The sequence below is a fragment of the Diceros bicornis genome, chromosome 29, assembly GCF_020826845.1.
Source record: "Diceros bicornis minor isolate mBicDic1 chromosome 29, mDicBic1.mat.cur, whole genome shotgun sequence".
Classification (NCBI taxonomy): domain Eukaryota; kingdom Metazoa; phylum Chordata; class Mammalia; order Perissodactyla; family Rhinocerotidae; genus Diceros; species Diceros bicornis.
This window is the reverse complement of record NC_080768.1, coordinates 39,329,065-39,343,442: the sequence shown is the minus strand read 5'-3', so window position 1 is coordinate 39,343,442 and position 14,378 is coordinate 39,329,065. Positions and strand designations below refer to the sequence as shown.

The 14,378-nt window shown below is 45.9% G+C and overlaps 1 protein-coding gene across 2 annotated transcripts in view; it reads right to left on the bottom strand.

Moving 5' to 3' along the window:
- The window catches only part of IKBKB (inhibitor of nuclear factor kappa B kinase subunit beta), a 49,938-nt gene extending 46,184 nt beyond the window's left edge, over positions 1–3,754 (bottom strand). For both annotated transcript variants that reach the window (XM_058525299.1, XM_058525300.1), the window contains exons 1-2: positions 3,616–3,754; positions 2,837–2,959 (exon numbers count right to left, since the gene is read on the bottom strand). In XM_058525299.1, the coding sequence (XP_058381282.1) occupies positions 2,837–2,941 (105 nt within the window). In that variant the 5' untranslated portion in view covers positions 2,942–2,959; positions 3,616–3,754. The remainder of the gene's footprint in view (positions 1–2,836; positions 2,960–3,615) is intronic.
- Between the last annotated feature and the right edge of the window lie 10,624 nt (positions 3,755–14,378).

The following is a 14,378-nucleotide window of genomic DNA, read 5'->3' as shown; positions in this document are numbered from 1 at the left end:
ATTAATGGCTTTTTCGTTTCCAAAAAGGTCTTTATCAAAATCATTTTGATAAATGATTTTGTGCACCTAACACATGTATCACATAAAGATAGTTGCTATGGGAAAATTGAAAGAAACCCCAAGCCAGACAGCCCTGGCTGACCAGGAACTTAGAGCCTTGACAAGATACACTCCTACCCACACACAAAAAGGCAGTACATGAGGCACGGCAAACGAGGGGAGCTGAAGGAATTCAATGGAAGACTAATGCCCACGGAATGAAGGAGTCCATGACGGGTTTACAGAGGAGGTGGTCTACAGCCGCTCCTGGAGGAACGGGCAGAATTTACATAAAGCTGTTCAGGAGACAGAGGCTTGTCCCAGAGAGGGCTCAACCGACCAACCTGTTGGGAGCCAACAAGGGAAGGTAATGCTAGAAAGACAGGGTGATGGGCCGGCCCCGTGGCTTGGCGGTTAAGCGCACGCGCTCCGCTGCTGGCGGCCCGGGTTCGGATCCTGGGCGCGCACCGACGCACTGCTTCTCCGGCCATGCTGAGGCCGCGTCCCACATACAGCAACTAGAAGGCTGTGCAACTATGACATACAACTATCTACTGGGGCTTTGGGGGAAAAAATAAATAAATAAAATTAAAAAAAAAAAAAGAAAGACAGGGTGAGGCCAGGCTGTGGAGGGGCCTCAAGTGGCAGAATGAGGAATTTGGCTTTTGGCTTTTTAAAAATAAAGAACAAATGAAAGTTTTTGAATAGAGGAAGGAACTTGAAAGTAGTAATTTAGAAGACTAATACATACATACACACACACACTCTCTCTCTCTCTCTCTCAGGCTCATATCTATAAAGCCAGAAACACATTTCATCTGACAACAGCTTTCCAAGCCCAGAGAGCAAATGGAGGTCATTTTGACTTAAAGATGACAGATACGTGGCGCATTCGGACAGAACTCTTTTCAAAGGAAACCGAGACGTCTCTAGCGCGGCTGCAGCAAGATATCTGCTATAGTCAAGACTCTAAAAACCCTGGCCTATTCAGAAACAGTCCAGCCCAGGTATATGTAGGGCTGTAGAATGATCTGGCTGCTCTGTTAAAATGCTAGGCTCCCAACTATACTCTGACTAGAACAAGTTTGAGCCAGTTTTGTTTCTTAGGCCCCCTCAGCCACGGGGTTTGCTGGAAGCCTAGCTTCCCATTTGGGTGTGAGAATTACCGCCTGCAGAACTGTACTCTGCCCTCCAGCTCTGGCTCCCTATTTCTCTAGGGGTCATTCGATCTGCTCAGAGCTGGCAGCACTCAAGGCAGGGCCTAGAATGTCTTCCCACTAAATGATGACGGTGGATGGATGGCTGACTGGAATGACCCTCAACATGGCTGATCAGTAGCCTCAATGACCCTCCGCGATTGCTGCAGCCAGGCTCCTGGGAAGCAGCGTGTGATCTGCCATCCCTTCAGTCCAAAAGGTGCTCAGCCGCCCTTGGTTAAAAAGCAGGCACCTTCCTTCAAGGACTTCAGTGGGTCTGAAGTTTGGGTCAGGAAGCTACTATTACGTATTTGGTGAGTGAGGGTTCCCCAGAGCAGTGGTCTCCAAATTGGGTGTATGCACCCCAGGGGTTACCCAAGACTGGGATCCAAGAAAATAAAAAGAAATTAAGCTTTTCTGATACTAACTGTATGGCACCCTCCTCATATCATTCGTCAGAAGGTCATGTGCCAGTTCTGGTACTCGAGGTATCCTGAGGAAAATGGGCGTTCCACTGGCAGGGGGTGGACAGGGGCCTATGGGGACGCGATGCGGATTACATGTGCCCCACTGAGGTAGAGCTACGGATTGTATTATGCAATTTTAATAAAAGAACACTCATAAAATGGATGAGTGGCTTAAAGAGATTTCCTGCAGAGAGTTTCAGTACGTGTAACACCTGCACAAACAGGAATATGGAAGAAGTGACACTTCTAGTGTGAGAAACTCATGTCAGACACATAAGGAATAAAAACAACGAGGAACTAACCAGATCTAAAAAGAAATTGGTCCAAATAATTCAAAATTATAAAAATTATTTGAAATACAGATTTTCATCCACAATCCTTAACGATAATTCTCACTTTCACGTAGATCAGAATATTTTGTGCTGTGAAGTATTGTAAACAATACTGGGAAGACATTATAATTGGTAAATATTTAAAATATTTTTAAAATTAATTTTTAAAACAGTTAAAAAATTTTATTATTCTCATCCTTTAAATTTTTATTTTTGTGTTTTTTGTTTTGTTTTGTTTTGTTTTTGCTGAGGAAGTTTGGCCCTGAGCTAACATCCGTCGCCAATGCTCCTCTTTTTGCGTGAGGAAGATGCACCCTGAGCTAACATCTGTTGCAAATCTTCCTCTATTTTGTATGTGGGCCGCTGCCACAGCATGGCCACTGACCAGCAGTGTAGGTCCGTGCCTGGGAACCGATCCAGGGCCGCTGAAGTGTAGCATACCAAACTTTATAGCATGTAATAGATTAGTACACAATAGATTAGCACATGATAGTCTAATATTAGGACAGATATATAACTTAAAATATATATAATTGAGGCTGAAAGCTTAAATTTTTTTACTATTTATTTAGGTGGCATAGTCAATAAAGCGCAGAGACCACTAACCCAGAGCCAGCTTAGCAGCCCTGAAGCCCTCTTCCCAGTCTCCCTCTCTCACTCCTTCCCAAGAAGCCCATGGCCAAAGGTGAGCCCCATTGACCCATCCAGCACCACGTGGGGTAGAGGCAGCGAGAGGGGGCCTGTGTTCCCCACCCCCAAACCCTGCCGACCCTGGCCCTTCCCAGCTGCACAGAGCCCCTACCTGATTGTGCCATCGGATGACGTTTCCAAATCCCCCTGTCCCAAGCCGCTCTTTCATTTCCCAGGCCCCACATGTCTGGGTTGGCAGGGAGGGTGACCAGCTCATACTGATGCGGTGCTAACTCTGTAAGCAATTCGGGGTGGGGACAAAAGGTTAAGGTTGAGACAAAATGCAACTCTGGGAGACAGGGACGGGGAAGGTGAGAGAGACCACTGCCCTTCAATGTGAGAGAAGAACCTGAGCTGATTTTCGTTTTGTAAATAAACCAGTTTCTCTGTTTGGGTTTTTGGTTTTGGGGGCAAACTTTTGTCTTGCTCATCGTCCTCCACCCCCACCTCAGCGGCTGTGGAAGCACGGAGGGAGGAAAGCCACCCAAAGGAGATGACGGCCCACAGCCCAGGACCTCGGCGGGGGAGCCCAGCCTGGACTCCAGCCAGCGGCGCGAGCCCCGCGGCACGCCGCCCGAGGTGCAGGGAGAGCCGTGAGCGTCCCCGCGGTCACGTGTCTTCACACAGTCCCAGTGAATCAGGGCTCTCTCCCAAAGCCACCCACCTCGAAGCCGCCCCCTGGAACCACCTGGCCAGGGCTGTCCCGGGCCCCCGACTCCAACCCGACGAGAGGATCGCTTCCACGCCCGGAACCCCACCCCCCCCCGACTTTCAAACTCCACACAAGTTTCTTCAGGAGCCTCAAGTGAGGAGGGAGGTGCGAGCCCGCCGAGGCAGAGGCGACGCGGGGTCTGCAGGTGGCACCAGGACCGCGCCGCCCGAGGGACTCACCTGTCGGCGGGGCCGCGGGGCGGGGGAGCGGCTGCCCGGGGCGGGGGAGGCAGGGGCTGGGCGGCACCACTGGGGTCTCGGGCACCACCCCGAAGACATTAAAATGCGGGAATCTTAAACCTGCCAGCGGAGCGCGACTTCCTCAAACACTTCCTGCTCTGACGTCAAGAGGCACGTGGGCCGGCCGGCCCTTAAAGGGGCCGCGGGGGGAGGGGGGGAAGGTGGGGGGTCAGGCGACGCCCCGTGCCCGCGCCAGCCGGCCGCGCCCGGCGACCCCCGCCCAGGTGATCCCGGGAGGGTGTGCGGCTTCTAGACAACTCCTGTCGAAGTTGGTCAGGCTGTGCTCCCTGAGATAAAAGAGCAGTCCTAAGCTGAGCCCTAATATGCCCGAGTCCCCTTTAGACAAATGACTTCAACCTGAGCGCTTTCTGGGACAGGGGAGACGGGGATTTCCTCACCCCAGCCCTCCTGGGGTGAACTTGACACCGCTTCCTAGACTTTTAACTCGGTGGAATTTCCCGCGCCCCCGCTGGGATTGATTTGGGGACTATTTACAAGAAGTGTCGTTGGCCTCCTGTCCTCCTGCTGCGCTCCCCTTGTCTGGAGGCTTTTTGGCTCCGTGTCAAGAATGATAAATCAAAGCTGTACTCCTTAGAAGTGACAGCCCCTTCTCCCCCCTTGAAAAAATAAAGAAAAGGGGGGGAAAATCTAGTAGTGTGACACTAAAGCACGTTTTCAGCCCCAGTGATGTAGGGAAATTGTGGCAGAGGCTCTCAGGCCTGAGATGAATCTTTCCTCTCCCATCTACCTGGCATTGTAATAAAGTTTCTATTGAGTTTCTCTCTATGGTGTTATATTAGCAGACTAAGGAGTTGTGTGTGTGTTAGTATATTTACGCTAGCAGGACAACAAGTATTAAAGGAAACCTGAAGATAAGAGCTCACACGTATAGAGTGCTTACTGACTGCCAGGCGCTACCTAAACTCTGTACTTAGGTGTCCTCATTCCATCCTCAAGGCAACCCCACAAACTGGACAATACTGCATTATTATTATCCCCATTTTACAGATGAGAAAACTGAAGCATAGAGAGGAAAAGTGTTTATCCCAAAGTCACAGGCTGGTAAGTAGATGATCTGATATTCAAACCCAAGCAGCTGGTTCTTGGGCCCATGCTATTAACGTGTGGTTAAAGCAGCATTCTAAGAAGTTCAGGAGGCAAACTGGATGCTGAATCCAGACTGCTATTGATTACCTCTGAGACTTTAAGGCCAGTTACTTAACCACTCCAAGCGTCTGCTTCTCTCCTCTAAAATGTAGGCAGGATTAGGTTGAATGGCATGAAATTGTCATTTTTTTATAAAGCAAAAACAGTCGAAACGCCAGCAACAAAGATCAGCAGTTTTCATCTGGTTCAGCCTCAGAGCAGCAGGAGGACAGGAGGGCACGCAAGCCAGAGAACAGAGGCGCCAGCGGGGTCGTTGTGCAGGACAGATGAGGTAATGGCTAGAGCCATGCTTGACACAGAGGATGCTCCTGCCTGAACAGAGCCCCGGGCTGAGGCCAACATATGTCAACCCAAATAGATGGGTCCTCCATGCCTGCGGCTACCCTAGGCACTTTGCGCTCCTCGGTATTTCTCGATTTACCCTATTGTCACTGCCGAGTAAGCACACTCAGCCACAAAGCAGGAAGAGAAAGGAAGAAGAGTAAATAGTTGTAAAGCATGTAGAATGGTGCCTGACATACTCTAAGTGCAATGTAAGTGTTTGTTTAATAAATACATCTTACAAATAAAACATATTTATTGAGCACCTGTGTGATTTGGGCCCCATGCAGAGTCTATTTCCTGTAGGACATCATGAAAGGTTTCTCTTTAATCCTGTCACCTCTGAAAATCACTGTCCCTGAGAAACTTAGCAAGACATCCACAACGGTTTGCTCTGCACCGCTATAATTTGAGTTCTCACTTGCTCAGCTCAAAATAGTTTGGTTTTCAACTGAACATAAACTTCTCTGATAAGGTCATATATTACTAGATTTTTTTTTTTTTTTAATTAGTGATGGCTCAGGAAGGAGCCTCTGGGTTTTATCATGTCCCAAGATATTTATCATCTTAAGCCTCGTTTTCCCCCCAGATAAGACATGTCCACTGCCTACATCTGGTCTCTATCCTGCTCTAGAGACATGAACAAACTGTTTGCAAAGAGTATTTTCAAATGCAGCAGAAAAATATTCCATTTTCTTCCTGCTCTGAGGCTGAGTCTGCTATTTAGCAGTGACTACAGGGTAATCAAGAAATACTGAGCAGCCTAAGTGCCTAGCACAGCCCTGAGCACGGCTGACCCAGGGGAGCCAAGCAATGTAACTCTCGTCAGAGGCGCCTAGAGTCTTCCTGGGGACACAAGGCCCACAGAGAGCCATTATGTAATGAGCAATAAGGACGACTAGGCCATAAAAACAATCCAGTGCTAATTTGTTCTGCTGTGGAGGTAGGACAGTACTAGTGATAAGGACAAAGTTTCTAAGGGGTTTATTTTAAAATAAAATCTTCTTCCCAGGGTAAGACAAAGATAACTGAGTAAGCTCAGTCTTTTCGTATCATCAGTTGAGAAAACTATTCTCTTACCTAATAGCAGCAAGCAAAGCAGCACTGAACTCCTTTGAGTGAGGAGAGGATTGTTATCTGAAAGTCTGGGATCTGAGTCATAGTAAGAGAAACAGCTTAAAAGATAGGAAGGCAACCAGACCGTTTGGGATCGGGAGGATTTCCCAAGCCCCCCGGCCCCCAGAGAGTCAGCTCTGGTCCAGTGATTTCAGCAACTCTTTCATTATCCTTCCAGTTTTATCTCTGCCCTGCAGAGAGGACTGAGCAAGTCAAGACTTGCTCCTTCAACAAACAAAAATTCTTCCACCAGAAAAGCTGGAAAACTTGTTTAGTTTGAAGACATGAAGAAATCCACCTTCTTCTGGGGGAGTTGGTGGGAGATGGGGGTGGGCTGGCAGAGACTGACAGTGAGAATGAGCCCTCTTCAAATTAAAGATGAAGAAGTCGCTAAAGGACAGCTGCCCCCACCTTGGCCGTGGGGGCAGGGAGCTGGTGGATACGGGCTGGTGTATATGTTTCTGTCACAGGCAGGTATGTTTTGTAGCTCACCTTAGTTCTGAGCTGCTCCTTTTGCTCCTTGGGGGCAGAGATTGTGTTCACTGCTGCATTCCCAGTGCCTGGTACATCATAGGTGCTCAACAAAAATTTATTAAATGAGTGAGTGAATTGGCCAGTGCAAAGACTGGTCATGCTGCCCTCTTTGGCATTTGGTTATATGTGGTGTCTGGAGTCTCAGAGACATGGGTTCTAATCCTGGCTCTGCATTTTCTTGGCTTGGGGAACTCAGGCAGTTTACTGAACCTCACTGAGCCTCCGTATTCTCATCTGTAAAATGGGGGCTAATAAAACTTACTCATGGTTGTACAGTGTAAGTGAGATTTTATATATAAAGTGCCTAGTGCATAACCTGGTGCGTATTAAGGCCTCTTTGAATAGCAGTTGTTAACGCCTTGTTTTTGTTTTTTGTGAGGAAGATTAGCCCTGAGCTAACATCTGTTGCCAGTCCTCCTCTTTGTGCTGAGGAAGACCGGCCCTGGGCTAACATCTGTGCCCATCTTCCTCTACTTTATATGGGACGCTGCCACAGCATGGCTTGACAAGCGGTGCGTCCATCTACATCCGGGATCCAAACCTGGGAACATTTGGGCCACCAAAGCAGAGCTGTGCCACCGGGCTGGCCCCAAAGCCATTGTTTTAAATGCAATATTTACTAAGGTGTTTTAAATGCAATATTCCAGAGGTAAGCTGCAATCCCCATTCTTTGTGATTCAAAGGAAATAGGCGCAAAACTTTCCCTCACTTACAGTGAGAGTCCCCATGTCCTTCACATCTCACATCTCTCCAGGAATTTGGTGTAAGAGTGCTGGTGTGTGATGGTGGGTGAGGTGGATGATATGTTTCTTAGTTACCTTGGATTCTCAGCTCCTACTTTTTTTAAGGGTCCAGCTTTTTATTTAACTTGTTTTCAAAGAGATTTAATCAAAAAGACTGAAGCCCAGGGGCTGGCCCAGTGGCGTGGTGGTTAAGTTCGTGCACTCCACTTTGGCGGCCTAGGGTTTGCAGGCCCGGATCCCAGGCATGGACTTCCGCACCACTTATCAGGCCATGCTGTGGCAGGGGTCCCACGTATAAAATAGAGGAAGATGGGCAGATGTTATCTCAGGGCCAATCTTCCTTGGCAAAAAGAGGAGGATTGGCAACAGATGTTAGCTCAGGGCTAGTCCTCCTCACCAAAAAAAAAAAGACTGAAGCCCATGGCATCATGGGACTCCTCAGATTCCTCTTTCTTTGCTCCCACTCTTTTTCTTCCACAGGGACAGCAGCAGTAGGGGGTGGGATGGGGGCAGGACCTCCTGCTGGGGCAGGGCCACCAGCTGCTACGTTGCAGAAGAGGCTCCTGGTATTGACATCGGCCAGCGTCCTTGCCAACAAGCCTGGCCAGAAAGGCTCAGCATTTACACCAGCTACTTTAAAGAGGACATTGATCTTGTCCTCTTTGACTGTCACTGCATTGTTGTATGGGATGTGGGCTGAGTAGTGTCTGGGAGGAAGACATTTCCCGTCTACCCTTCTTGTGTTCTTACGGCTGGACTAGTAATAAAATTGACATAAGACCAAATTAACAGGAAAAAAACCAATTTAATTCATGTGTACTGGAGATCATAGATAAATGATGCTTGGAGAGTGAACAAAGCAGGCAGAAAGATATCTTTTTATATAAAGAAATAATAAATTTGTGAGGAATGACAGGACAAAGAAACTTAGGTTTGAGGTATGTAATTAGTGAGGAATTTAAATAGAGTTTAGGCTTGAGTTAGTAAATTAACAAGGTTTGTTTATGCTGACTTCTCGGCCCGGCATTCCCTAGCTCTGGTGATAAGGATGGAGGGAGAGCACTTTTTCCATAGGAGATTGATTTCCTGCTTTCAGGGGGGACAGAGACAGGAGGGTCAGAATGTCCTTTTTGCTTCTCAAGTGACATTAATTCAAAATAATCAATATGTCATTGTGGGATACTTTGGGGTGGCCTGCCCTGGGCCCCAACAGTTGATGCAGGTGAGCTCAGAGACTGAGGCCCTGGTGCTGGCGTGTGGCAGGCTGGCAGCTGCCCAGCACGGTGCTAGTCGCCCAATGAAGTGAGAGCCTCACCCCAACGTGGCCTTTGCTTCCTCAGAAGGACCGAGTACCTTAGGGGCAGCTTTGGAAAGTGGGCTTTCACTAATTTCAATACATGTTAGTCTGTTTATTGCCTGCCTCCTCCACTGCTCCTATTCTCTGCCCCACCCTCCACACATCACCTGGTGCTGGCCACAATGTAAAATAATAATAACAACAGCAAACATTTATGGCTGCACAGCAGGTACCCTATAATTATTTCTGTATTGGGGGGGTCTGATCACTTTATGGGTCATTTTGGAATCCTGGGCTCGTGGACCCTGTTCTTTGCCCAGGCATGGAGGTTAGCCCTTTTCCTGAAATTCATCCAAATAGTCTTTCACAGAAAGATTTGGTATTTCACAGACTTCATCAAAGGTTTGGAGAGATGGAAGGATTCACATCACAGCGCCACAGGTGTTTCAAAATTAAGCATCAGACAACTTCTGTTCAGAAGTTCCCATTTCTACTACCGGGCCCTAGCCCCCACTCTCCCCTGCCCTCTCCTGCTCAGCTCCTCAAGCCTCCTGCCCCTGGACAAGGAACCAGATCCCTCCCCATTTCTAATGCAGGGCAGCTAGCTCTCCTCACCACAACCCCAGCCTCAGGCAGAACCCGAGCAGGCGCTGGCAGCCAGGGACTCAGGTGGCCAGCACAGCTGTCTAACTTCCATTCGGAGGCCCCCTGCCTCAGGCGCGGCCCAAACCCACTCACCAGCTCACAAGCTGCTGCTTCTCAGGCTGACGTGACTTATTCCAGATCCTCTGTGACCCCTTCTGGGTGAGTGACCAAAATCCTGGGCTAAACAGGGGCCATCTACACTGTGTAATTTCTTTCTCTGTCCCTGCCCAGCCACCACCCTCTGTAAGAAACGCGACCTGTGGTGATCTGATGTGAATTATGCATCCTCTTAGAAGACAGAAACACTGACAGACTGTTTTGGTCCTATGTGACATTGTCTTCCTCTCTGCTGCTGCCACTACTAACTGCCCATCTGAGTCACTTCGCACTGGGCGAATGGGTGGGTTTTTGAAGTGGGCAAAAAATGGCAGGACCAGGAGGGATGATTCTTAGGGGGAAAAAACTGTAGACCTCTACTCATTTTATTACCAGAGGATGTAAGATAATTTAAATACATAGGTAATCTCTCTACTTCATTTTGGTCATTTTAAAATATCAGGTTTATAGAGGAATAATTTACATACAATAAAATTTACAAGTTTAAGTGTACAATTTAATGTTATTTTACAACTGCATATAGCCTAGTAGCTATTGTGAGAATCACCCTATAGAATATTTCCATCACCCCAAAATGTTCCCTCATGCCCCCTTGCTGTCAACCCCCTCCCCTACCTCCTGACCCCCAGCCCCTGGCAACCACTGATCTACAGTCATAGTTTTGCTTTTTGGCCCATTTTGATTATCTTTGTAGCCACCATTTTGAGAGAACTGCTGAGGTGTGGCTGGACCGCTGGGTTGGGCTGGATTTCTCATCGGAGGAGTCAGAGGCCAGAGATGACCAAACCACTTACCCGACTGGGAAGGGCCGGGGTCAGCGGCTGCAGAGTAACGCCGGGCTGAGCTAGCTGAGGCGGGAGGGACTGCTGCTCTCGGAGCCTGCAGCGGCCGTGCCAAGAATGAGGAACAGAGAGAAAAGCGGAGAGCCAGTGTACTGTTCAGAGGAAGGAGGGGGGAAAAGGCCCCACAGACAGCTGAGGTGGGAACCTTAATTCAAGGCCTAGGTGTGTTGCAATTCAACTATCAGACCCAAATCCATCCGGAGCCTGGGCTGCTCTCAGCACTTCCTCTTGTCCCACCTACCTGTCCAGTCCCAGCATCTCCTTGCAGCAGAAGGCTGCGGGCCACTCTCAGGGCTGCCAGATCACCAAATAGGTAGAGTGGATCTTGGTCTCCAGGTCACCTCCCTTCCCACCTTAGGGCCTGGGGGCTCTATCTGGGCGCATCACCTAGCTCCTCTCTCCCCTGGGCCTCTGTCTCCAAGTTCATGCCCTTTTCTATGAGTGGGACCCCTTGTAGGGGCTTTTGAATTTTAGTTGGAAGAAGGAAAGGAAGGAAATTAACATATGTTGAACATTTTTTACCCCAGGGAAGGAAAAATTCAAACAGCAAGAAAGATACAAAATGAAAAGTAAAAAATTCTCTCTCCAGGTTTTGATTGCTAGTCTGTCCCCCAAAAGCCAACATTGTCAAACATTTCTTGTATCTCCTTTGTAGGAAGGAAGAGAAACTATTGTTTTAAAGAAACATAACATGTGCATGGCTCTGCACCTTCCCATTATCACTGCATAACCCTTCTTAGAGCTCTTTCAATGCCAGCGTATACATTAATTTTGATATAATTTCAAACTTATAGAACATTTGCAAGAATAATAGAACGAACTCCTGTACACCCATGACCCAGATTCACCAATTATTTACATTTCACTCCTTTTACTTTATCATTTTCTCTGGATCTATCTATCCATCTACATATTATTTTTTCTGAACCATTTTGGAGTACATTAGAGACATTGTACCCCACACCCCTAATTACCTGTGTCTATTTGCTAAGAATAGGACTTTCTTTTACATAATCACAGTTCAATTATTAGAACCAGATATAACACTGAAATAAAACTATTACTTGATTCACAGTCAATAATTCTGTCAGTTGTTCCAGTAATATCCTTTATAGCTGCTTTCCCCCAGTCCAGGATCCATCCAGGATCACATATTGCATTTAATTTTAATTGTCTTATCTTTTTAGTCTACTTTAACCTGGAAAAATTCTTCAGCCTTTCTTTGTCTTCCTTGACCTTAACATTTTTAAAGAGCACACGCCAGTTGTCTTGTAGAGTGTACCTCAATATGGGTTTGTCTGGTGTGATGTTGTATCTTTCTCAGTGCACCCTCTCAGGACACACATGTCATTTTATCCCACCCATTACTGGTGAGGTTAACTTTGATCACTTGCTTAAGGTGACATCTGCCAGGTTTCTCCACTTGTAAAGTTACTATTTTCCCTTTGTAGTTAAGGTGATTTGTGTAAATACCCATTCCTCATCAAAGTTTCATCCACTTGTTTCAACATCCATTGATGATTTTCTAACTCTATCATTCCTTCTAGTTTGTATTCTACTGTAAAGAAGAGCTTTCCCATCTCCACCATTTATTTATTTATATGAATATAAACTCTTAGATTCTTATTTTATTCAATGAGTTATAATCCAATGCTATTATTTCTATTTATTTTCATGCTCAAATTGTCCCAGATGGCCAGTGAAAGCCACTTCATGCTGGCTCCCGGATCCTTTTGATATGTTCCCATGACTCTTTGAGTATTTCCTTACATTCTGGTGCCGTAAGATGTTCCAGGATCATCTTACACTTTCTGTGCGCCAGCCCTGGACTCCAAGGTGTCCTCGTTCCTTTTAGTGGGTAATGGTCTTTGGAAGCCAAGCTGAGGGTGCTAGTAGCACGTACATTTTCACCTGACTGATTATCAGCTGGGTATCCTTCTGTTGTGCGTATCTAACATGATTCATGTAACCACCTGCTCATGGACATTTGGAGTGTTATCAGTTTTTTGCCATTACAAACCGTGCTGTTGTGAAAATTCCTGCACATATATCTTGGCTTACATTTGGGAATATCTCTGCAGAGAAAATTTCTAGCAGTGAAATGCTGGATCAGGTCTGTGCATTTAAAAATGTGATAGGTGTGTCCAAATTTCCCTTGAAAGGGTTAAAAAATTGTCCTGATTCACACATACTCCCATCAATGACGTATGAGTGTCTGCTAACCCAAATCTTACTAACCCTAACTCTGAATACTATCAAAATTTTTAATTTTTTGTCAATTTGCTTATGGTTTTGAATGGATTTCTTGTGTTATGAGTGGTATTGAATTCTCTTTTTGTTTACTGGCCAGTTATATTTCAGACTCCCTGGTCAAATCTTTTTCTCATATATATACATTCTCTTTATTCTTATTGATGTATATACCTTCCTTGTAAATTAAGAAAATTAGCATTTTGACAAAATTTTTCCCAATTTATTTTTTGACACTACAGTGATTTTTTTTGCCATGAAAAAGTTTTAAACAGTTATGCTAAGCAATTTATTGATATTTTGTGACTTTTAGGCTTTGCGTTCTGCTTAGACGAGCCTTCCCTACTACAAGATTGTAAATAAACGTCACTCCAGTTTTCTCTTTGTACTTTTTTAGTTTCTTTTCTTAGGTTTAATGGTCCATTTAGAATTTCTTTTTGTACGAGGAATGAGGCAGGGATTCAGCACTATTCCCCCCACAACCCCTCCCTGCAAGGGGCTAGCTTCTTGTCCCAGCCATTTATTTCTGGGTGGATTAAAAAAAATCCATCTTATTTTTCACTGCATTGAAATGCCACCTGTATCAGAAACTTCATTCTCATTTGTTTTGACTCTATTTCTGGACTCTACTTTGTTTAATTCATCTCTCCTTTATTCTTCAGGAAAAAAAACTATTTGAATTATTGTGGCTTCATAATATGTTTTAATATCTGGAAGATGATACATGATCTCATTTAAACCTCAAAATAACTCAGAGAGAAAATGTTTCTCCCATCATGGCTAATGAGGAAATGGAAAAGAGATGAAGCAACTTGTTCCGGGCTGCAGAGAAGTTAGTAGAGTGCTGGGACCAACACCCGTCTCTCCTTCTCTCCCCAGGGCTTTTTTGAATACATGGCCTAACAGCAGGGCTTAGTAGGGTTTGATGTCTTACTAGGACTCGGAAGTCATCAGGTTTCCCCTGGGACAATCAAAGGACTTGCAGTTACTCTTTGATAGTGCCAGTTAATAGAAATATTCCTTGCTGTATGTAATAGATGTTTCTGAGAGGTTGTATTAACCCATTTTTATAAAATGAATCCTTTTTTAAATGAACCAGAGAAGGTCTCTGTTGAAAGGAACTCTTCAGAGATCTTGTAGTAAAGCAGAGTCCTTTTGCAGTTGTAAAATTTGCTCCTTCACTTATCTGTTCTGTGATTCAAATTTGGAGAGGATATCTGGATCTCTTTAAAAGAGGCATACCCACCCTATTAGAGTCCAATCACATTATAGCAAGTGTGTGTGAAGACCAGAGATATCCGTGAAAGGAGCGATAGGGTTGGCCTCTAAGGTAAAGATCAGTGCTACCTGGAGAGCATCATTCTTCCTTCACTAGCACGTAATATTCACTGAACAGTTGTCTGGCAAAAATGATGAGCAAGACAATGACGGTATCAGCGGTCTAAGAAACCAGTTCATCTTCCTTAGACAGGAAACTTGAAATTGCTGTGTAGGGACAGTCAAAAGGCAGAAAAGCTGCTTAAGAAACTGTTTTCCACTGGCTCTCCCCACTAAAGTGCAGTGGTTTTCTGCAACAAGATCAAGAAGGTATCTATTGCACCTCGATATTTCCTGATATCTCAGAGGTAAAATTTAGTGAGTATCACTCCATGCCTGATCTATGCTAAGAGC